The following is a 24,995-nucleotide window of genomic DNA, read 5'->3' as shown; positions in this document are numbered from 1 at the left end:
TGTCTTTGCAACAATGATATTCCCCTAACTTGTTTAAAGGAACTATGTTGAACAATGTTTAATAATGGAGCTAGGGCTCTCGATCATTTTATTCTTAAACAACTGATTTTTTAAGTATGAAACTTTATATGTAACACTGAAGGAGTTTTAATGTTTTATTGTTTTATATTGTACAGTGCTTAACAGCTTGAGACAAAAGGCCACAGATCACAGGAGAATAGAGTGGTGAAGTCATGACGTCCTTTTGGAGGCAAGACCTAGAAGTTAGCATTAGTTCCCTCATCAGGGATTTTTCAAAGGGTTTTTGGATCATTGCTTAAAATAAGATAAAATCTGTGTCCAATAAAAGTTTATGAAGCTTACACGTTTTGTTCATAAAGATAATCTTCATAAACTGATAACATCATATTTGGGTCGTAAATATAATTGATGAAAGTAAAAAGCTAACGTCATGCTATACTGAACTACAACACGGTCAACTGAATTTTATTTCATCACCCAAGGATACCAGTGAGAGGCAGGCTCAGCCGCCACGCTCAGGGTGATGACGTGTAAACGTCCAGGCAAACGCTGTAGTCCTGGTTAGCTGCCCTTTAGCAAACGCCTTTATTAAGACGTGAAACGATATAAAATTCAAAAGTGGGGACATTTTCAGATTCATTTATGTTTGTAGAAAAATGGTTAAAATCTTTTCTTATTTCAGGCATTTCACTGACAACTCAGCCAAAAATCCCACAGACACCCAGACAAGGAAATCAGAAGTGCAAAACTGCTAGCTCACTTCCACATTTAAAGACTCATTCCTGCACCACTCTATTGCAGGTTCACGTAGGAACAGGATGTCATCAGCGGACTATTTTTCCTTTTTGGGGGTTGATTTGTCATTCATTCCAACATGATTCCAAGCTTTTATCGTTTCCCCCATGGGGAGGGACATTATGAATTCAAAGGGTTAATTTTTGCGGTTCCCTGTAAAATTCAGTGGCTTTTCAACTCAAAGTGAATTATTTCTCATGATCGGCACCACTGTGGCTTTGTGACCCACTGACCTCTTGGAGACCCTTTGCTCTCGCTGCATTGTGTGTGTATTTTGAACTTGACTTGTTACTTTGCATATCTTTCCAGTTGTTTGGTTGGATCTGCTCCAGGTGCAATGGCTGTTTTTTTTTTTAGTGTTTAATTTTTTTTTTAATTAGTTTTTTACTAGTATTTCTCATGTACACATTAATTACCAGGTTTTTCTGTGCACATGTAAACACAGTATCCCAAATATGATCAAAACTGGGATATGACTCATAACCAGATTAGCCAAGTCCAAGTAAACACACTCACTGATTCCAGAGGAGAGATTTGTGCAGCCGCTGTATGTGGATATATGAGGTCAGATGTTCCCTTCTCCATCTTGGCCTCTCACTGCTCCTCTAGTCACTGACATTTCCTTTTTGGAGGCATGGAAAGCTCTCTAAAATCCTTGAGTTCATTGGAGAGCTTTGTGTTTTCAAGGAGCTGGAGAGTGAGCTGGGACCTCAGCTCCTCCAGCTGCTTTGCATGCTTCTTCTCCCTCTCAAATTTCTGTTGCAGGATGGCCACATCTTGAGCTGACTTCTTCTGTTCCACCCTGAGCTGCATGATGACCTGCAGACTTTCTGATGTTTTCTGCCGATCAGCCTGAAATCTTACAGACAGAACATCAGATTCATCCTTCTGATTCAGTTCATTGTAAGCAGCTCCCATTCTCTGCAGCTTGTCCTTCAGAAGATTGCTCTCCTGCTGGATCTGAGCTCCTAATTGGTCAACACTGTTTTTGTGTGCCATTTGAAGCTCCTGGAAATCGTTCTGGTTGGAACTGCGGGACTGGATAGCCATAGATACAGTAAGTGTTTAGAAAACAAACCATTCATCAAGGAATGAGTCAGATGCTTCTTTGTACTATATGTGAGTGATTAATGTGACACCTACACAGTCAAACTGTCTGTTAGGGGAATCAGTAACAAGACATAAAGGAGGATCCTCTTGTTGTGTTTGGATATGTCTGTCGTTTTGTTAGGATTTTATTTACAGAAAAAAAAGGGCTGGATTTAACTGGAGAGACAACAATTCTCTAATTAATAAGAAAGTTGTGCAATGTCATACTAAACTGGATAATGTTTGAGTGTAACAAAACACATTTCCACTCAAGGATAAATAAAATGTTCTTGACTGATTCTGATTACAAAAGGCTATAGTAGCAGACAGACAACAGATGTAAGGTGATCCCCATGCAGGTAAGAAGTGTGAGACTGAGGTTACTTGGAGGAAGGGATCTAACACCTTTTGCCATCACTGCAGTGTTGATACAGCATTGCAAAAAATGGTGTGGAATAGCCCTTTAATTGAGTTACTACAGTAGGATACTGGAGTGTCTATCAATAAACTGTATGGACGCGTAATGCTCTTTCCACGCATGCGCACTGTGCTGCTGGAGGAAATAGTGTGTGGAGCGAGTGAAATGGGACGGGGCTTGACACGAAATCTGAGATTTGATTCTGACTTAAGCCGCGCTGTAGTGTTTAGCCTGTGAGGCTGCAGTTTACGCACATCTACTTTATGTCAACCATGTTGTTGTAAACTGCTGGTGGTGTTGATGAGGATAATCCTGGACGCATACCGGATCTGCACAGCTCGACCGCTGTCCCCGTCGGTAAGGTAACTAGTTACTGAGGCTCCTCTGCTAGCTGCTGCACAAGCTAACATCAGTTAGCTTAGTTCTCGCTATTTGTGCAGCCTCACTTACTTTTCTAATCTTAAAGTGTATACCAGTCACGCACCAAATGACGTGTTTCAAGATTGTGCCAAATTGTTTTGTCGCAGCCTGTTAGAAAGTTTTCAGCTTTTGTTCTGCAGGACTGAATCATAGTAACCTCACAGTATCATGCTACTTTAGCTGGTATGTTCTCCTATCTTTGGTGCTAGCTGTTATGTAGCAGGTAGTCGTTGCTAACAAATGGAGTCAAGCTATTTAAAGCAATCAAGTGCATCCACCAAGACAAGCAAAACACAGTATGGTAACTATACTTAATGTTGCCCTCTATTGTGAAGAAACAACTTAGTTCAAGTAAGTTTGTTGCCGCATAGTTTCGTGTGTTTCTGTAACTTAATGCAGCCTGACCGAGCAGCCAGAGTGGCGCCGCTAGCAAGCTAGGAAGAGGCAACAACTATTTAAACTCGACTTTGGCTCCAAATGATGGGTATATTTTTCTAAATTTAGAAGTAAATGTGTCAAATGTTGCTTCTCCGTGCTCGTAGTTAATTGACGAGCCTTTCTTTGTGTTTCAACTTGACGTAATTAGTGTAATTACAGTGAAACACAACAAATCATGGTGTGCTTTTCGGTTTCCCTCTGAAAAAATGTCAGTAACCTGGATACGCTTTGTATTAATGCACAGATGTGACAGTGACTGTAGTTGACAGCTTGTTGTCAATGTATAAATAAACTACAAATAGTATATAGTCTTTATATAGCCAGCTGTACACTCAGCTACATGTCAGGTTAATGCAATTTATCACCTGCATTAGCTACCTTAATAAATGTAGTTTATCATGTACAACCCTGTGTGCAAAAATACATTTAATTACAAATAAGCATATTGTTTCAAAAAGCAATGACATTTCTCAGTTCCAAAATTTGGCATGCTTTTGTACCAGTTTCTATTAAATATGGAGTTGGTGTAGTTTGCAAATATTCATATTCGTTATAGTAAGCACGTTTTGGAAGTAGGGTGCAAGTTGATGGTGTTTAGGTTTGGTTTTAAAAGTTTAACCCTTGGAAACCCAAGCCAGTTTTTGCTATTTTTGGTCCATCTGTTTTTTTTTTAATGCAGAATGTGTGTAGAATCTCAGCCCCTTCAATCAGTCAAGTTAAAAACGTCATCTTTTTAAAGGACATCTTGGACTATCGCTAAATGTGTGGAAGGATGAATGTATCGATAATTTGGCCAGAAAAAGAACAAAACTGAATGAATCTCACTCAGAACAACAGAGACCAAGCCTTTTCACATCTACAGTGTTGATACAGGCCTTGTCTATCAGCAGAAAAACATAACAGCTTTCTAACGAACAAACACACTACACACACTATCACTATTATTTATCTCCCTACAGCCAGTTAACATTTTGCTAACCTGTGGTATTCCGGTGTGTACAATGCACATGAATCCAATTTTAGGAGCACTAATTTCCTCTCTTCATGATTTTGGTTGTAGAGGACTATTTTCTACCTTTCAAACTGGCAAATAACTATCTTGTCTCTTGTTTATCTTTGGCTGGCCCTGATTGGTTGTTACCACTAAGAAAACTATAGAAGAAAAAAACTTAAAAGAGTCATGATTGGCCAACAGGCCAACAGGAAGTTAATGTCTTTTACTTCTAGTGTGAAAATTGAGTTCTGACAACAACACTGCTAAGTTCTTCATCATTCAATAAGTCATAAATTGTTATATTATCATGGATGTAGCTGAGTGGATTTGTATTATCAAAGCTCTGAATAAACACCACGCTTTGCGCCAAGATTAAAAATGTTCCGGAAGAGATATAAACACCAAGAGCTGCCTGTAGATTGGTAAAAAGGTGAACTGATCAAAATTTACTCCATAGAGATCTGTGTTAATGTTTCCTGAGATACTGTAAACAACACATGGGCTATCACTTGGGATTGTCTGAGAGGGTTATGAAGGTTATGAGAGCAGTAAATAAAGCTTGATCTTGTGGTCTGTGTTGCTACTGCATTACATTGTAAAGTTTTATTTAGCTCATTGAATAGTTAGTATTTATTTATTTAACCAGGAGTATTTAGATACAGAAATCTCTTTTACAAGAGAGTCCTGGTCAAGACAGCAGCATTATAAGTTACACATATGACAAGAAACAGAACATAACAACAAGGTTACATCAATCAACAAGTCAGCAGCTTTCAGTAGAAAAACATGTGCATACACTTGTCAAATGTTCCCTAATTCTAGCTTTAAAATCTCATGAATTAATCTGATGCTCAAGCTTAAGATGACCCTGTAAGTCAGACCAAGATGACAGGGAAAAAAACATTGAAAGCTCTTTTACCAAAGACAGAGCAAGTTTGAGGAATCTCATGCATGATGAGTCCATGAGAACGAAGGTTAGAGCTACGAACAGTTTTTGGAGTCGTCGATTACATAGATATGGAGGCAATTCATGAAAAATAGCCTTAAAGAAATATATGCCAATCTTCCATTGTTCTATTGTTCAAGAAAGACCATTCAACTTTCTCATAAAATTCAAATTTATCTTTTAGGGAATTAGAAAGCTCCCCAACTGGAGCCATTTGTAATAACCCCACAATCTACAAAGGGTGGGACAAACTATTGTCAGGCAAGATAATATCATTTTCTCCAGATTGGCACTTTACCTATCCTGATATTGACTCCTCATGATAGCGGTGATGACATGTACAAAGTTGATATGAGCTCAGATTAATTTAGCCAGAGAGAAATTGTTAGTTTAACATGAAATTAACATTTGATATTCTGTTATCAGTATGTACTATCATTGATTGTCTTTATTAGTCTTAAAAGAAAAGCTCCATCTACAATGGTAGTTTTGAGAACAACTTTATTAGACAAACACATTTCAGTTTGTAGCCTTCATCAGGGTTATGAAGGTGTTTCTGAAGGTTACAGAGAGCCATCAGTCTTAGAAAGTTGTTCTGTTAACTACAAGAGATTTATGTTTCCTTCAAAACTTTTCCATCCTCCAGACGCCTTAAAAGTTGGCAAAGTTGTGCCAGAAATACCTGCTATATTTCTTGATCTATATCATAGAATCACTTAGGGAGGTCATATCGGCTGCTGCACCATCACCTGTTAGACAAACTAATCTGTTTTGTGATCAATCATGAGCAGAAATGTTAGCATTTTTGGAGGCTGACACCAAACAAAGTGATGCAAAAACATTATGGGCAAATGGCTAAAATGTAATTGTATCCATCAGTAGTGGCCCCGCTTTCCACAACTGGTCTATCTCTAGAGATGCTGACCTTTTATGTTATTATCAGGTGTTTTAACCTTGCATTTCCTCAACAGTGCTGTGACAAAGCTTTGCTTTGTTTATACCTTGCAACTAGGGATACATGATGTTGGATGTTTGCAAATATCTGATATGCAGACATTCACACATTCATTTTTGCTAATACCAATATTGATATTGATATATAAATGTAGTTCAGACCTAATGCTCTGGTCTTTTATACACACTGTGAAGTTTAAGGATGAACAAAGAAACAAATTTCAGGCCTTTAAACACTTAAATATAAAGGATCTTCCTGTCCCCCTTTTACACTTCCATGCAAATCACAGTGAAGGTGAAACATCACAGGGGTGTAAATATCACAGCTTTAAACTGCACTGTGAATTGGATTAGGGCCAGGTCTTTTGTATCAAATGTATCATGAGTGACCCTGTGTCCCATCAGTGCAATCTATATTTTACACAGTGACTTTTATGTTAAATAAGTGGCTATCACTCATTAAACCTTTATATACTGTATACAAATCATGTCATCCTTTCTTTTCAGATTGTGTCAGCTTTGCCCCATGGATAAAATCTCTACCCAGGCTTCCTGATTATGTGAAACAGCGTAAACAACACCTATTCTTAGAAAGTTCAATCAGAGACAGAAGCCAAGATGTCCATCGCCAACACACCTACCAGTAACGATGCCTGTCTAAGCATCGTGCACAGCCTTATGTGTCACAGACAGGGTGGTGAGAGTGAAACGTTTGCCAAGCGGGCCATTGAGAGCTTAGTTAAAAAGCTGAAGGAGAAGAAAGATGAGCTTGACTCGTTAATCACAGCCATCACCACCAACGGAGCCCATCCCAGCAAGTGTGTGACAATTCAGAGGACTCTGGATGGACGGCTGCAGGTAGGACCTGGATCATTTGTTTAATACCGTTTTTGAAACATGAAACAATTATTGGGTCAGTACAAAAACAATAAACTAATATAGTTAAAGAAAATGTAGAAAATCCCCATCCAGCCTATCAAAGCAATGTGAGGTGTTTTAGAAGCAGTGCGTGTTTATTTTTCTGTTAAAACCATGCCACAGGAGTTTGACCTACTGCCATGACATGTAGCATACACCTAAATTAAACCTGTTAACCTACATTCTCTCTTTATGTTTTTATCATTCCCAGGTTGCTGGCCGTAAAGGGTTTCCTCATGTGATCTACGCCCGGCTGTGGCGGTGGCCTGACCTGCATAAGAATGAACTGAAGCACGTCAAATACTGCCAGTTTGCCTTCGACCTCAAGTGTGATAACGTGTGCGTCAACCCTTATCACTATGAGAGAGTGGTGTCTCCTGGCATAGGTGAGTAAAAGTTTTCAGTGTGTGTTATGTGTGAAAAGGGGAAATTTCTAACATAAGAAATTTATTGGTACAGTTTCAGTTCTCTGGCTTTTATTATGAGCTGACATGAACTGAGGTCAGAAACAAACTAAATAAATGTGAAATTTAAATTGCAGACTGACAGCAGATTCTAGCCCAGCCACAGCCTCCAGGAAGCTCCAGAGAAGCTACATGAGGCAGGCCGCTTCAGCTACAGGGAGCTACCTAGCTATAATCATGACTGAAGGCTTTGAATTAGTGGTTACATATGCAGAAACCCCTGCCTCAAAAACTAGAAATGAAGATGAGGACAAAATTATTATCCCCTTATAAAATTTGCAGTATTTCCCGAGTATTTCCCAAATACTGTTAAACAGCGCAAGCAATTTTTAACACTGCTTTTCCAAACATCCTTGGTTTACTTTGAGTGCTTACATAAACTTACATTGCACACAGAAACACAGTTATTTCACAAAAAAACAAAAACTACAAGGGACTAAATTATTAGTTATTAATAACCAGTTGTGTCTCCTTTTTGCTGGATAACAGCCTGCAGTCTTTCTTGTACATTTCGATAAGCCTCAGACACATCTCTTCTGGGGAATCCAACCCATTTTTCTTTGGCAAGTGTCTCAAGCTACTCCAGATTTGATGGCCTTCTGGCATGGACCTTGGTCTTTAGTTCACCCCACAAATTTACAATGGGATTCCAGTTAGCGTCCATCAATAACATTCACTTAGTTCTTCTGATGACGCTTTCTCCGTTGACAGCTTAAACCCTTACCAAAGTTTTTACACTTTTTATCAATTAGAAGATAATCTTCAGTTTTAACTTGAATTTACCAGTTTTGAGCATTATAAAGCTAAAGCACACCACTGCACAACAGGGCTGCATGGCGGTGCAGGGCTTAGCACTGTTGCCTGGCAGCAAGAAGGTTCCTGGTTTGCTTCCCGATCAGGGCCTTTCTGTGCGGAGTATGCATGTTCTCCCTGTGCATTCTCTTCAGGTACTTCGGCTTCCTCCCACCACCAAAGACATGCTTGGAAAAAATGTAAAGTTCACAGGTGGGCTAATACTTTTGTCTTCATCTGTATACTGCATTTAATACATAAGTCATAATCAGTAAAGAAGGATGTTGAAAACCTAAACTTAACAGCCACAACAGGCAGGAAGAAAGGAGAGAGGCTGAAAAAAAACAGAGAGAGAAGCTAACAACCAAGCTAAGAAAACAATATAGCAGCTTCAGTGAGTTTATTACTAAATTTGTCATTTGACACCTAGCCAATCAAATACTGTTGTGGGAACATTCTGTGAAACTGTGGTGAGTGGAAACAGAGCCATGGAAAGGCACAGCTTGCAGCAGAACCAAAGTAGTGCACTTTTTAAGGAATTAATTTTATTGGTAAAATTAAACACAATGAACATAATCAGCCAAATGCAAGATATGAGCTCTACAACATCTAGTAAAGTTAACACTTTACAGCAATCATTATGACTGTGTTTGTTACATCACCACTTTATATGGAAATTAAAATCAGGGATATGTAATCCCTTGATTCATTTGAATGCGACATATGTATTGGTTGACTGCATGAGCTCTTTAAATGTTAGCACACATAATGAATTCAGTACTTAGAGCAAATATACATATTTACAGTGCAGTCTGTTTTACTAGAAATCTGGAGGAAATATTAACAAAATTTGTAATCAGTACAGGCAAGCTAACCCACTGTCCATCCTTCTTCATGCCAACAGATTTGTCATCACTGACACTGACTCCATCTGGGCCTGGCTCGTCACTGATGGTAAAGGATGAGTATGATTTTGACGGACCTCCGAGTCTACCCTCCATCGACGGAGGGCACTCCATGCAGACCATCCAACACCCCCCATCAGGCAGCCGCCCAGCTCCTTCTGAATCATTTGCAGCCCCTAACCTGCTTCCCCCTGCTGAGGCCTCCACCTCTGCATCCACGTCATCTTTCCCCGCCATCGCTTCTGGATCAGGAAGTAAGATCAGTTTACTATGTGAATGAATTTGTGTGAGTGTGTTATGTGTCTGTAATTGGCAGTTTATCCTGTAAAAATGTGACGGACAATGATTCTGGTTGTAATGAATCATTTTTTTTTCCTGCTTTTATTCCTTGAATTGCTGCTGTTAATGTCTTTAGGCTGTACATTTGTGACTGCTCATCCATCTATGGATTTCTGACATATTGTATTTTCTCCACATTAGGTGCCAGCTCAAACTGGTCAAGGAACAGCAGCTTCACCCCCAACATCCCCCACCACACCAACGGTCATTTACAACACCACCCACCGATGCCACATCCAACACACTACTGTAAGTAGTAACTTAAGCTAAAGGTCAGTCCATTACACACCTTAAAATGTTTAGATTTTTGTTCATGAACTCTCTCTTCCTTTCAGGGCCGGTGCATAACGAGCTCGCCTTTCAACCGCCAATATCCAATCACCCAGGTGAGAGCAAGAAACAAGGGAAATCCAACAAGAAATGTTGATGCTTGGTGTGATAGAAAACTAATGAATACACTTGATTAAATTCAGGTTTCTGTGTCCATCAGTCATTGCTAAAGGCAGTGCTGTTTCTTTTAGGTATCTATAAAAATTTCTGCCTAGATTTTATATTTACAAAGTTAGCACATCACTGTGTACTTCACCTCTTTTTGCATACTTGCATTTCAGTAAATCTTGCATGTTGTTTGGTTTTCCCACCATAAAACTGTACAGTATATAACATTAACTTTATTAAGATTCTTACAAGGGGTGTGATGATACCAGAATTTTAAAAGTCAGATATTAAACCATTAGAAATCAAACAAAAACATTGGTAACATTTCTCTTCCACAATGTTGGCAATACTTGTGTGCCCTTTGAACTGCCTACTGCAGCTTTTTGGTTAATATATGACTGAAGATCTGTAGTCATGGTGGGGCATCTGTACCTTAGTGGTTAGTCCTGTGCACACCATGTACAAAGGCTGTTGTCTAACCTGTGGCTTCTTTCTTGTATGCCATTCCTCTCTCTCTCTCTCGTTTCCGGCTCTATTCACTGTCCTGTCTCTAGAATACAGGTGTAAAAGCCCCAAAATAAAGCTTTAAAATGTTGCTGTTTTTACTATTGATCATTGAAATAATAGAAATTGTGTCGTTCTAAAACATAGTATCAGATATTTTTAGTATGACTGATTCAGACTGATTTGGTTTCCATCTTTATTACAGCTCCGGACTACTGGTGCTCCATTGCCTATTTTGAGATGGATGTTCAAGTAGGGGAGACGTTTAAGGTGCCTTCCTCTTGTCCCATTGTGACGGTGGACGGCTACGTCGACCCCTCAGGAGGAGACCGCTTCTGTTTAGGCCAGCTCAGCAACGTTCATCGTACTGAGGCTATTGAGAGAGCGAGGTGGGTGACTAAATTACTCTTCAGTATTCAGATTAAATCAGCTTGAACCTCACTACCAGTAATTATAGATGGCACTTTCTTAAGGTGATAATGTTGACATTAGTTCCTTTGCACACTGGCTCTGTTTTCTTATCCAAAATTGCGTGCATGAAGTAACAATTTTTTTGCACTAAAACTTCTCTTTAAATACTGAATTGCCAGTGAATTCTGTGGATTTCAACCATAGAACATTTAGCCTTGTACGAGAAAGACCTCTTTGAAAAGATGCATTCTGTCTCTCCCAACTTGGCACAGTGCTGTGACACACAAGCTTGTGCAAATAACCTATATGAAGGAGCTCTGTCAGGATGAATAGACCTAGTATTGTCTTTTTTTCGAGGAGAGAAGGAAACTCATATTCATTTTCAGTGCTTTTTGTCATTGTAGTACTAAAAATATATGAAATGAATCGAAAAATCAGACTGTGTGTACAGCTTTTTCAGATTACAGATACAAAAAATGCATCCTAAAAAATGAACTTGGGGTGCAAAGACCTCTATGAAAGCCTGATTCAGATTCAATCACTGTTGGTTATTTGTCTTAATATACTTTTGTAGATATAAATCTCTCAAAGCAGAGCGTTGGAAAAATCTGTATCTTTCTGATAAAGTTCAGAGATGTGTGTTAATCCACAAAAGTAGCTGCAAGGATCACACCACTATACCTTCATTACAGTTGCTTCCATTTTTACCTTCCTGTTTAAAGAAACCCTGTGGGTGGGTGTAATAAAAGTACAGGATTTAAACGATTTTTAGGGCAGCTGTGAAGTAATGCACACTTAATTTCGGCATGTTTTCTAGGATACTAAATATGTGTTTAGGTGTTTCTGAGTCAAGTTAACAAAACAGATTTGTTTACAGTGAAAACTCCACGACACTAAAATCTCTGCAACTGCTCTCTTTTTTTCCCTTCTTCGTCATCTCTCCAAGGCTTCACATCGGCAAAGGGGTTCAGCTGGAGTGTAAAGGTGAGGGAGACGTGTGGGTGCGATGCCTCAGTGACCATGCAGTGTTTGTTCAGAGTTACTATCTGGACAGAGAAGCAGGCCGAGCCCCTGGAGACGCTGTGCACAAAATCTACCCCAGCGCTTACATCAAGGTAGGGATATAGGTCTTTAGACTGTGAAAAAGAGGGTTTTACTCAAGTTTGACATTTGATACAAACTCTTTTTCTCTCTTTGTTGCTAAGTGAAAGCCGCTAGCATCTTTTTCATGCTTTTCTTGTTGGCTTTCTGCTGTTATTGGCATTTATTACCTCCGCCAAGGAGGTTATGTGATTGGCAGGGTTTGTTTGTTTGTTAGTTTGTTAGCAACATAACTCAAAATGTTATGGATGGATTTTGATGACATTTTCAGGGAATGTCAAAAATGGCATAAGGAAGAACTGATTCGAGTGCTTTTCTAGTTTTTACAAGTATTGTGCATTTTTCGAAGCGTATTTTCCCATAAATCCCCCCACATCTCCTTTCATATTTCTCATTAGTAATATTAAAACATTGTCACGCAGCTCCTCTCCTCCTGGGGTTCTCCCTGATTGGCAGCCTGCAGTGGTTGCATTTCCTCATTGCAGGGGGCTAATTGCTGCTCCGTGTTCAGTGTTTACCATCTTTATCCTCTCTCCCACCAGGTGTTTGACCTTCGCCAGTGTCACAGGCAGATGCAGCAGCAGGCTGCTACTGCTCAAGCAGCAGCTGCAGCTCAAGCAGCTGCTGTGGCTGGAAACATCCCTGGACCAGGATCAGTAGGAGGGATAGCTCCAGCTATAAGTAAGGCACTGATACCACAAACATAATCGTACACACAGAATCAGTGTGAATCAACTTTTGGTGCCAGTGAGAGTTTGTGATGTCTGTACACTTGCATGTGAAAAAAACCTCTTAGAGTCCAACAAAGACACCATAAAAATGCCCTGATACAACAGAAAAACTCACCGGCTTGACAACTTTAAAGTAAGGGTAAGGGTTAGATGCCTCAAAGATGTTTTATTTTGGCTTTGTTTTTAATGGAGTAGGCGGTTTATTGCAGACCTAAAACCTTTTGATAAGCAAATGATCCTGCCATTATTTGTATCACTTGATGAATATTAGCTCCTGTTATGTTATAGATCACCAAAATGTTCTTTTATATGTTTGGATATTTCCATTTTTTCATTTTCCTTTTGCCCAGTAATACTAAACAAATCATGAGCTTTTAAATAAACTCACTGCAAAAGTCTGTCTTTATCACATAAAATTAAAAGTACTGAGTTGAAAATTTAATTTTCAACCTGAACTTTACTACTGAACTGAAACTCCTTAGAATTACTCAAAAGATCCTCAAACTATAATGACAAAGTGAAAACAGAGTTTTAGAATTTTGTTGCAGATGTACTAAAAATATAAAACTGAAATGTCACATTGACATCACACTCGAAATTTTGCTCAGGTTCCTTTCATTTCTCTTGATCATTGCTGAGATGTTTCTGCAAGTTGATTAGAGTCCACCTGTGGTAATTTAGATTGACTGGATATGATGTGGAAAAGTACTCAACTCCCTATAAAAGGCCTCAAATTTGACAGTTCATAGACAGTTTGACAGTTCAGAGCAAAGAAACAAGCCATGAGGTCCAATTAACTGTCTGCAGAGCTCAGAGACAGGATTGTTGCAAGGGACTGATCTGGAGTGGGATACAAAAAAGATTCTGAAGCACTGGAGGTTCCCAAGAGCACAATGGCCTCCATAATTCTCAAATGGAAGAGGTTTAGAACAATCAGGACCCTTACAAGAGCTGGTCACCCAGCCAAACCGAGCAATTGAGGGGAAAGGGCCGTAGTAAAAGAGGTGACCAAGAACCTGATGGTGACTCTGAGGGAGCTCCAGAGATCTTGTGTGGAGATGAGACAGAGTTCCAGAAGGAAAACCATCACTGCAGCCCTCCATCGATCTGGGCTTTATGTCAGAGTGATCATGCAATTTGGGGTCATTTACTCTTGCATGTGGACGCCTCAATCAGTCCCACACAGGCCTAAGTATTTGGTGTTTACTGAACAGTACCTGGGCTTTCACCCACAGGTGGAAAAGCATAAGTGTTGAAAAATGTTGCAAAGTTGATTCTAACACAAAGTCACCTGTTTTTATTGTATATCTAAGCTAAATTTATGGCTTGATTTGTTATGAGGAATAAAATTTGTTTGAAAATTTCCTTCACATTAAAAACATCCTTCTCGTTTCCACCTGTCCTCTCAGGCTTGTCAGCAGCAGCAGGTATCGGGGTAGACGACCTCCGCAGGCTGTGCATTCTCAGAATGAGTTTTGTTAAGGGCTGGGGGCCTGACTACCCCCGACAGAGCATCAAAGAGACCCCTTGCTGGATCGAGATCCACCTGCACAGAGCTCTGCAGCTACTGGATGAAGTTCTCCACACGATGCCTATAGCAGACCCACAACCGCTGGACTGAGCTCTTCAGAACTGCAGCACCAGACTGCGAGTTAAAGTGGTGACAGAAAGTCTTCCTCAGTTTTGTGTGGAGAATCTGGTTGCACAGCTGTGACTCTGAAGCTGTCCCACAATAAGAAAAATCCTTGGCTGTGTGTTTGCTGCACCTTTGAGCACTGTGGCCCTTGACCTTTGCTTTTTTAGCAGAAGTGACACAAATATGAACCAAAGCCATGTATTAATAAAATACATAATTGTATTTATGATCAATGGCTTTGACCAGTCATGACTGGAATGAAGAACTGTAGGACTTGAATATTTACAGTCAGAATATGCATATAGATGACCTACAGATCTGTGACACGGGAATGTACTCTGATTACTCAGCATCCCTGAAGTCAACAATCACAAACTACTGACAGACACTTGATCAACTGAACCATTTTTAACGTCTGAGTGCTGTTCTGAAAGGCTCTTACACCCAGGGTGTACTGTCAAGTTTTTATTCAAGCTGTTACAAGAATGTTTTCCACCTGGGTTTAACGAGCATGCTCAGTCTGTTGTGGGGCTGAATGTTAAAGCAGCAGCACTCAGAGAGGTGAGCATCACTGCTCAAATATTACAGAATGAAACAATAAACCAGCAAGCCTAACGCCGAATCTAAACCTCTGATCTGAAACCAGGTCTGGTTAGTCGAGTCTAATTGGTCAGGTAATGTCAGACCTTGAGAAATGGTGGTGTTACTGCTCTAAATTAAATCCCATAATCTCAAGTAAAGGTAGCGTCTTTGGTTGAGGCTTGTTCTTCACTCACTGAGAGACCCTGTTTATACTTGATTTTAAAGTAAGTCTTGAAGCGTCAGTTCACAAGTTGGCAGCCACAAATTCAGATGTAAACTACCTTTCAGTGTGATCAGTTTGCTCAAACGACTTGACATGTTAATTTGTAAAACACTCAACCACATAGTGTTTTTATCTTAAATGCCTTTACATCCTCATGAAGGCTGTAACAGAAAGAGTACTTTATACATCAATGGAGGATTTGATGCCCTGTTGTGGGCCTATTATTAGTAACAAACATAATTTCTGCTAGGGATGCATGGTATTATTGGCAGATATCAAAATTTCTGCCCATAATATAGCTTTAAAAATCCTCCTATTTAATACTGGCCATAAGAACAAATAAGTAAGTGGAGTTTTAGGCTGGATTAACAGACCTACATCAGCTGAAGTCTTTTTTTTCTTGTCACCATTCCTTACACTTTAAAGTATGTTTTAAGGACTGAAATGTGTTCATCTTCAAACTCTACCTTGTGTGTTTTAAGGTCTGCAGCTTTAGGTGCGAACTACATTTAAATATCAGTATCAGCTAACTGTAATTTGTAAATACCGGAGATTAGCAAAAATCCAATATTATGCATCCCTAATTTCTACCCATCTATACTGGTGGAGTATGATCAACCTTAGGTGTAGGAATTGCAGCAGAACTTCTGATCTGATAACATGACTCATAAATTCTGCAATTACTGAAGTATTGCATATCAACATATTTGACCTAACGTAACTGACAGTTCACACCATTCCTCATGTATTGAGAATGACTGTTTCACAACTAAGAACTTTCAGGAAAACATAACAGGCCACACCAGCAGGGTTTGGCACCACTTTTTAACCCCTCCCCCCATTCGGTCATGCACCATGCATGTAAAGAAAACTGTGAGTATAGTGTTAAAAATAAGCCTCATAGAGTTTCGGTTTGATTCCTCAGTTAAAGACGAGTGACAGGCAGAGAAGGGCAGAGAAACTCTGAGGGACTGTCTCAAAATAATCATTGCAGGTTAATTGCTCAATTACCATACTACTTCTAGTAGATGTGTAGACTCCATATGGCAAAACCAGAATGTTGGAATAGAGCAACAGCTATGTTGTAAACTTTGAACAAAATTTAAAACATCCCCCAGGAGAACAGTTTAAATTTTTTTTTCTCCTTGGGAGATTCCAAAAAAACATACTGCAGCTAATATGTCAGGGTGACTTACATTTTTTAAGGTGTGTGTGCCTTTCAGTCTTGTCACTCCTTATTTGACTTCTTTAGGCTGTTTTCTGATAGTACCCTGCTGTCTTTTTCAGTCAGTTAAATGTAGTTCACATTTACCCTTGTTTATGTTGCAAGTGCCAGCATGTGGAGCCACGAAGTAGTATGTTCAGTGTTGTTATTAAGATAAAAACATTGGTATTTGGCACCAGCGATTCAATAGTTGTATAGAAAGAGGCAGGACAATGATATATAGCTGTTACAATATTTTTTCTCATTTCCATTATACCACACCGTTTCTTGATTTTTTTTTTTTTTTTTTTTTTTCAATTGTGATTTTGAATAATCAACTTGTTTGGAAACAGATTGATTTACCTTAATAGCAGCCGCAACAGTAGTGGATACAAAACCTGAACACTAGTGGTTTGCTAAACACGTTTCGGATTCCTCATAGGAACTGCTTTGATAGTGAGGTTTCTGTTTCAAGTATAAACAGGGTCTAAGTGAAGACAAGATGATTTTTGAATTAACCATGACTTATGGTTCACTTTCAGTGCAGTGTGTTTCAGGTATGGTTACTGTGATTTGCCCTCTGATATGCTGCCACAAAAGATGAGTCTCATGAAGCCTTCTGTCCAACTACTTGTCTTACACTGATGCTGAGAGCATCAAGAGGAAACAGCAGAGGTTGTCTTTAAATCAGTAGGAATAAAGTGAGAAAGGTGGAAAGTTAATGTAAGGTATCTGAGATGTAATTACAAAACTAGTAGAACAGGGTTAATGTACAGAAGCTCTAAGCTAACATGCATCTATACATGTTATTCACCCCATTATCCTGCAATAACACATTTATTCCAGTTGTTTTTCCCCATTTATTTGTAATTTATTGATTAGGATAAACCCCTTTAGATGTCCCATCCTTTCCAACATAACAGGAGAAATACATAAAGCTTTAATGCAACTTATTTTTCTCCTTATCTCTGTATCTAAGATGAAGAGAAAATTAAGTTGAAGTATAGACAGAGCTCTTGCTAGCTGTCTGTTTTCTTGCAGTTGAGAGCCTGATCAAATTATACTTTTACTGGGACTGATCTGTAAGGAAATATTTCTGATTTTAGCTCAGAATGATCATATTATTGTTAACATCTGGACTGAGAGGAGACATTTTTGTAAATTCTGGTTATCCAACCTCTGTTTTCAGTTTGGTTTCTTGCAAATGTATGACATTATAATGTCATAAATTTGTGACTTTAAACATAAAATTTTAGAATTTTTAATGTCAAAATTTATAGCATTTTAAACTTGGAAATTCTGATTATTTTCTCATAAATTTGCAACTTTTTAAATACTTAGTTTAGTTTTCTTGTATATATAGGACTTTATAATCTAAAAGATTTTGATTTTTTTTCTCTAAAATGACCAGATACTCAATTTTTTTAATCTTTTAGGGCGGCCCTAATGCACAGTTGCAGATAATGTTTCTAATTTTGGTGAGGAAAATGTGCAGGCCTATTTCCTTGTTGGATTATGAGCCAATTAATATCAATGTTGATTTATGACAGCAGTAAATCAGGACTCGCCTCGACCACGACATGCATGCTGACATTACTCACGAATGAGGTCAAAAGTCAGATGTCTTTGTTTATTTTGTACTTTTTTCTCTTATATAAGATGAATAAGTCCAGATCTTGAGAAAACAGCCAGCAGTGACCTGTGTTATCATGGTGAAAGTTAATAAATAAAATGTATGGATGCATGTCCGCTTAGGGCTTCTGTATTTATCAATGTTTTGCAAACCAAAGTATTTACCACTAAGAAATATGCTGCAGTGTTTTATGGTCATGACTGCCAGTGTGCTGCTGGACTTACTCCAGTTATGTTGATTTGGATTTTATTAGACCATTAAAAGTAATTGTTAACTTAATTTGATTTCGGTTTTATCACCAAGCATTAATCATTACATTTCCATAGCTCATTATATGCAGCCCTCTCCTGATCCAGGTCTTTAGTGTTCAGTTTACTAACAGAGATAAGAGAACTAAAGACTGTATCCCAGCATTGATTTCTGTATTTTTATGCTTTTATTTTGCTACTTTTATTAAGGAGTTGTATTATATTTGTAGCACTTTACTTCTTCTTGTTTATAATTCAGTAAGTCTTATTTTGAGGTGATCTGTTAAAGAGGGATTGAATAGATTGGTTTTATTTTCTGTAGGATTTTGAAGCAGAGGAACCATTGTGATGCATTTGAAATGAGAAAATGTAACACTAAGACACCTTTTTGAAATCTTTTATTTCCTTTCACTCTATTAACATTTTACAAACATCTGTATATTTCTTTTAAGCTTTACCTTTGCTGTTCTTTTTCTTTTCAATCCATGTAAATAACTGTTTTTGAAATGCATGTTCATGTTTGCATGAATTTTAAAGGCAAATTACACCCTTTATCTCTAGACCCTTTTTCATATTAAGAAACTTCACCTGTTCTGCTTTACAAAGGTAAACGTCGCTGGAGATGTTTGATATAGCTGTCTTACGTGTTGCTGCTATAGCAGAGCAACTACAGCTTAACAGAGAGAAACTACACAGTAATGACTGGTGTATCAGATGCTTTAGCAGGCAGGCCTTTAAAGAACTCACATTTTCTACTTGAAGTAACTAAAGTTTACAGCTAAGAGACCACTACAGAAATATAGGAACATGATTTAAGATTTATTAATGAGTTTTTCACCTCTATTTGAAGAGGACAAGATAATGCATAGGAAAGAGAGGAAAGGGGGCACAGGTGGAACTCCCTGGATAAACTGGCCTCCGTATACTGGACTGAGGCATTAATCAACTGCTGAGCCATTAGCGTACTAAAAATGAACTTATTTTTCTTTCATTGTGTACAACATTTCTCCCACAGCCCAATTAAATTTTATCATGTACAGGATTTTTGTCAGAAAATGACAACTCATGAAGAAAAACAGAAAAGATGCAGTAATTTTCAGACCTCAAGCGATGCAGTGAAAACATTTGATCAAGTTATTTAGTTTTATACAATGTAGTACCAACGTATAAACTCTGGGAAAGTTCAGAAATCAAGATTTGGTGGCCTTTCTTTTAAGATATGCACACTATAATCAACATTGTTTTGGTATTCGAAGATATTAGATAATAAAGTTAACTATATCAGCAGATGTGAATATTTTTTCTTATTTCCGAAGGTAACTATAATTATTGACCATATGTACCAATACGTTGGTGGAATTTCCAGCAGTTGAAGTCTCTTTCTTTGTTCATCCTCGTGTTAAACTTTGAGGTGTTTTTACGGACACTAAACTATATTTGTACATTGGTATCGGCTAATATGAATGTCTAAGTACTGGCATGTTGGATATTACCAAAAGTCCAGTACCGTGCATCCCTAAGTCTTCTATGTTGTTGAACTTTTCTCAAGAAATCTCCTCCTTATCTTTTAAACATCTAAAAAATAAAGAATGTAGTCTGCAAAACAACAATACTATGGCTATGTTTACCTAGTCCAACGACTACAAAAGCAACAAAAATTCAACTTCAGTATAAGAAAAATAACACAGGTGTGCATAATAGATTCACAACATGCACTATATTACACATTAACCCTCTGTTTTTCATTCTGTGACTGTTAATTGTTTTCAAAGATTTGTTAAAACTTACTCAATAGGGTGCTGATTTGGTCACCTGACAAGCAAACAAAGCCTAGTCGCTCACACCAATAGTGACACAATGTCACAAAATGTGAAAGAGGTAGAGATCATGCTGATGCATGGAAATTGTAACTGAAGATCAGGTCAGAGGTCCGGTCCCCAGCTCCTGCTGTCACATGTCAAAGTGTCCCTGTGCGATACATTTAGCTCCAATACGCTCCCCCTGAATGTGAATAAATGAGTTTAGTTAATACTGACGGCCACTCTACACAGCAGCTTTCACTGTCAGTGTATTAATGTGGAGAGAATGGAAAAGTGTAAAAAGTGCTTTAGTAGTCAGATGACTAGAAAAAATGCTATACAGGCTGACGTCAATTTACTATTAACCACATCAGGATTCTGTTGTTTAAATGAATAGGAACTTGTTGTCATTGCATTTTTGCAGCCTGGCAAATACTGAATCGTCTTGTTTTCTTAACCAGTTGGCATTTTCTGCAAATAAAAGACCTTAGTGAGAATATTTTATTTGGAAGTAGGAAAATTTGTGATGAATGTTGTACACAATAAACAACAAGTGTCTATTTTATTCAAACCTATAAACTCACAAACTTGGGGAATAAAAATTGTTGTGGTTTTGTCATTTTTCTGCATCTGCAAATGCATCAGTTATTACTGTGTAGCTGACATGGAAGAAGTGTTAGAAGTATGCATGATGCACAGAAATGGTTTGATCACAGCGAGCCTCCTCCTTTTTTCTCAGCTGCATGAAGCACGTTCTGTTCTTAAATGCACTTGTTTTAAATAATCTGGAACTAAACATCTGTTCGGGCACATTTTTTTCAAACTGCCACGCTGTTTTCTTTCTGCCATCCTATCATACTACAGTTTGATATTAATGTCAGATTTAGGGTCCTCATGTCACACTGCTGACCTGGTTTTTGCTTTCCTCATGCTTTAGCCCCAATCTCTCACTTTTAAAATAAATGGAGTAGCATAATTTTAAGATAGACATCAGGTTTAAAGAGACTAATTTTCTGGATTATTTACAAAATTATGCATCTGATGATCAAATGGCAGGATAAAATATTTTAGGATTTTATGTGAAAGAAACTAAAGCTGAACCGACATTGAACTTCATTTGGAGAAATGATTTTCTGCTTGAAAGCAGACAGATGTTTTTATATTTTTCCTGCATTTTTTGTAGGAGCCTAAAGACACAGCTCGATTGAGTTGTTGACTACTATGACAGATTTAAATTCTTCTTGTATTTCTTTTGAGAGTCTTTTATTAAACATTGAGCTGTATTCTCTAAGTGGTGACTGTGTATTTTTTTAAACAAGTTTTACACTTTAAACACAAACACTATCATACTGTTGAACTAGAACTACTGCCTTGCAGTTACACATGTGGACAAAACTGTTGGTATCCTTCCGTTTAAGAAAGAAAATCACACCATGGTCACTGAAACTGAAAGCTAATTAAACTGGCCTGGACTAAATTTATGGTACCCCTACAAAGATGTAAAATGATTTGACCATAGGGACATGTTAGACTAAGATGTGTCCTGTAATTAGCATCACAGGTATCTTCAAACTTGTAATCAGTCTCCCCATTTAAAGACTGAAAAGAAGTCACAGTGCTGTTTGGTGTCATGATATGTACCACACTGAACGTGGACCACAGAAAGTTAAGGAGAGAGTTGTCCCAGGATATTAGAAAAAAAAAATCTCGACAAGCATGTTAAAGGTAAAGGCTGTAAGACCAGCTCCAAGCAGCCTGATGTTCCTGTGACTACTGTTGACCATATTATTCAGATGTTTAAGGTCCACAGGACTGTAGCCAACTTCCCTGGATGTGGCCGCAAGAGGAAAATGAATGACAAATTGAAGAGACAGAATATGAATGGTAACCAAAGAGCCCAGAACAACTTCCAGAGAGTTTAGAGGTGAACTTCAAAGCCAAGGTCCATCAGTGTCAGAACACACCATCCATTGCTGTTTGAGCCAAAGTGGACTTAATGTTCTGGGGCTGCTTTGCTGCATCTGGCACAGGGTGTCTTGAATCTGTGCAGGGTGCAATGAAATCTCAGGACTATCAAAGCATTCTGGAGCAAAATATGCTGCTCAGTCGCAGCTCATTGGTCCTCCAACAGGATACTAACCCAAAACACACAGCATGGCGAAGAACAAAATCATTGGACTATTCTGAAGTGGCCTTCTACGAGCCATGATCTAAATCCTGTTGAACATCTGTGGAAGGAGCTAAAATATGTAGTCTGGAGAAGGCACCCTTCAAACCCGAGACAGCTGGAGCCGTTTGTTTATAAGGAGTGGGCCAAAATACCTGTGGACAGGTGCAGGAGTCTCATTGAGGGTTACTGAAATGGCTTTATTGCCTTTAAAAGTTTCTGCAACAAAATATTAAGTTAAGGGTACCATCATTTTTGTCCTGCCAGCTTCATTAGTTTTTTATGATTCTGTTGAACCACAATTCAAAAGCAATGTCTGATTTTCATTAGTCAGTTTTCAGTACATTTTTATTTATTACTCTTGTCAGTTTCAAGTTATTTCAGTCAACATTGTGGGTTTTTCTTTCTTTAACAAAAGGGTACAAACAAATTTTTCCATGTGTCTTGGTATTTAACTTTGTTAAATAACTTAGTTAAGTGTAAAGGGATCAGCTGGTCACGATACTGATAATTAGTTATTTGGAACTGAGATGCATTTACAGTAAAAATGAACCATCTGTCAATTTAAGTAATGTAAATGTTGGATTTCCAACATTTCACAGACTGTAAACCCGATTTTAAAAAGCATGGCTCCTCCATTTCTAATTGCCATAGATCAGTGATACTCAACCTGTGGCTCCTGAGCCTCATGTGGCACTTCTGTGACATGTTGTGACTCCTTTAAATCTCATGGTACAAAATCGAAGTCCAAAAACACTAATGCAAATGATCCAGGTGCGGGTACTCAAGATGGTTGAAAAATGTGAAAGACCTTAAGTTCCTAAGGCTAGAAACATTAAAAACACACCAACTCCTTCTTTAGAGTATAGTTGTAGTAGTAGTAGTAGTAGTAGTAGTAGAAGTAGTAGTAGTAATAGTAGTAGTAGTAGTAGTAGTAGTAGTAGTAGTAGTAGTACTCTTTATAATTAGCTTGATCACTGATCACTAAAATAAAACGCTGTTTGCAAGGCAAAAAACTCCCACAAAGCGTTATGCTCACAAGAATGGCTTTGACATTGTACTGACAGCCTTAAAACAGGGCCTCTGGTGGATGGATAATGCAAGCATGGAGCATTTAAAATCTACTCAGATAATTCCTAAAGACATAAACAAACGGTGTATTTTCTGTACCTGTTTGTTCTGTGTAGTTTGTTCACACTGTTTTTTCTTTGACAATATTCTAATTCATATTCTGATGGATGAAAATGTCTGAGACAATCTAATCTTTGTTATCATGTTAGTTTTATTAACAACAACCTTGCTACTACCTACTATTATTCTAAGATGACCACTGCTTTTATCAAACATGCTGGATGTAATCACCGCATAATAGTTAGCTCTGTGGTTGGATCTATGAGGGGCTAAAATGGTCTGAAGGCACATGAAACAAGCATGTACACACCAACCATGTGATTGACCTAATTTTCTACCATTGAGCTGCCAGAGATGAACCAAATCTCGTGAGCAAGTGTCCTTCTAGGTTTGCGTTTGAAATGGATTTGAGACGCAGGGTTCAGTGGAAAAAAGATGTCATGTTATTTTCCTGAATTCAGTACAAATGCTTCTTTATAGCCATCTCTGTGATGTTTTCATTTAGAGATCAATAATGTCAGGGGAACACCGACATTAAATAACAACATTTTAAGTGCTGTGCCTTGTATTCCTTCACATCAGTGAATTTGAATCAGATCATTTAGATGGTACTGACAGAACTTTATGAGCTTATAGAACACCAGTCAGAAGCAGAGGCCTGTTTCATTCATTTGTTTTGGATGCCTGAGTGAAACTGTGGCAACATCACAAGTCTTACAGGACTTTCACATCTCACATGCTCCTGATGAGATGAAAAGTGGTTTTATTCTTGTCAAAAGAGGGGAGACATTGTTTAATGTGGCAGATTTGGATAAACAAATATAAATGAACCAGAGGTTACAGAAGGAGGAAGTACTGAAATAAATTGAAAAGTACTGGTCTATAAATCTGCTCAAGTGAAAGTAAACAGTATTTGATTTAAAGTTCACTTTCAGTACTGACTACTGAGTAGTAGTAGTAGCCTCCTTCGTCCATTGTGCCATTTCACAAGTGAATGCAGTGCATGGTGGGAAATTCATTATACCCCTTGGTTTCAAGTGTGGTCCTGAAAAATCTTTGTTTCAAAGGTTATGTAGCCCTTAGCGTGTAGCCCTACCCCTTCACCTGACGTGAACCAACAAAACCAAGGGCGAGGGCTAAGATAAGGGCTAAGGGGTAGAACACTCTGCAATATTAACACTCCCTAGTTTGGGATTTGAAAATGAAATTATTCTCTCACCAAGTGCTACTGTGTAGTCAACAGAGGTAGAAAAAGGTACATGGGTATGGTACTTAAGTAAAAAGTCACTCTGGTAAGAACGTACTTAATAAGTAGTCAAAGTACTAATTTAGAAATTTACTTAAAAAAAGTAAAAGTATCCTACAAAGTAACACAGTCACAGTTATTTGAATAAATGCAATTAGACACTTTCCACCCCTGCCTGTAACACCTTGAGAAGTAGAAGTGTGCACACTAACAAACACCATTTTAACATTGTCCAAAGATGAGTGTGATGGCTGAAGCCACACAAGGGTAATATTACTCAAACCCACACATTAACCTCCTATGTTCCTCACAAGCTTTTATTTTACAGTAAACCACATAAACATTAGTTTGATTTGTTCATTTTACCACAAATAGTTTACACAATTTGATTTGGTATTAGATTATTTATGTGTTTAATCTTAGATTGTTTGAACTAGGTGCGCACAGT

The 24,995-nt window shown here is 38.2% G+C and overlaps 1 protein-coding gene across 2 annotated transcripts; it reads left to right on the top strand.

Annotated features, from left to right (window-relative positions):
• Nucleotides 1–2,484: 2,484 nt before the first annotated feature.
• On the top strand, nt 2,485–21,197 carry LOC121509744 (mothers against decapentaplegic homolog 4-like). Of its 2 annotated transcripts, none has more exons than XM_041787405.1 (10): nt 2,485–2,680; nt 6,583–6,933; nt 7,205–7,379; nt 9,154–9,408; nt 9,635–9,742; nt 9,829–9,879; nt 10,641–10,824; nt 11,793–11,961; nt 12,490–12,628; nt 14,088–21,197. In XM_041787405.1, exons 2-10 carry the CDS (start codon nt 6,694–6,696, stop codon nt 14,297–14,299), a joined length of 1,533 nt encoding a protein of 510 aa, XP_041643339.1. In that variant the 5' UTR covers nt 2,485–2,680; nt 6,583–6,693; the 3' UTR covers nt 14,300–21,197. The 2 variants fall into 2 exon arrangements, with proteins under 2 accessions (XP_041643339.1, XP_041643340.1); XM_041787406.1 differs by having other exon boundaries at nt 2,485–2,685.
• Nucleotides 21,198–24,995: the final 3,798 nt, after the last annotated feature.

The sequence above is a fragment of the Cheilinus undulatus genome, linkage group 5 (assembly GCF_018320785.1).
Source record: "Cheilinus undulatus linkage group 5, ASM1832078v1, whole genome shotgun sequence".
Lineage (NCBI taxonomy): Eukaryota > Metazoa > Chordata > Actinopteri > Labriformes > Labridae > Cheilinus > Cheilinus undulatus.
The sequence above is the reverse complement of the archived record's forward strand: the minus strand, read 5'-3'. Positions and strand labels throughout refer to the sequence as shown.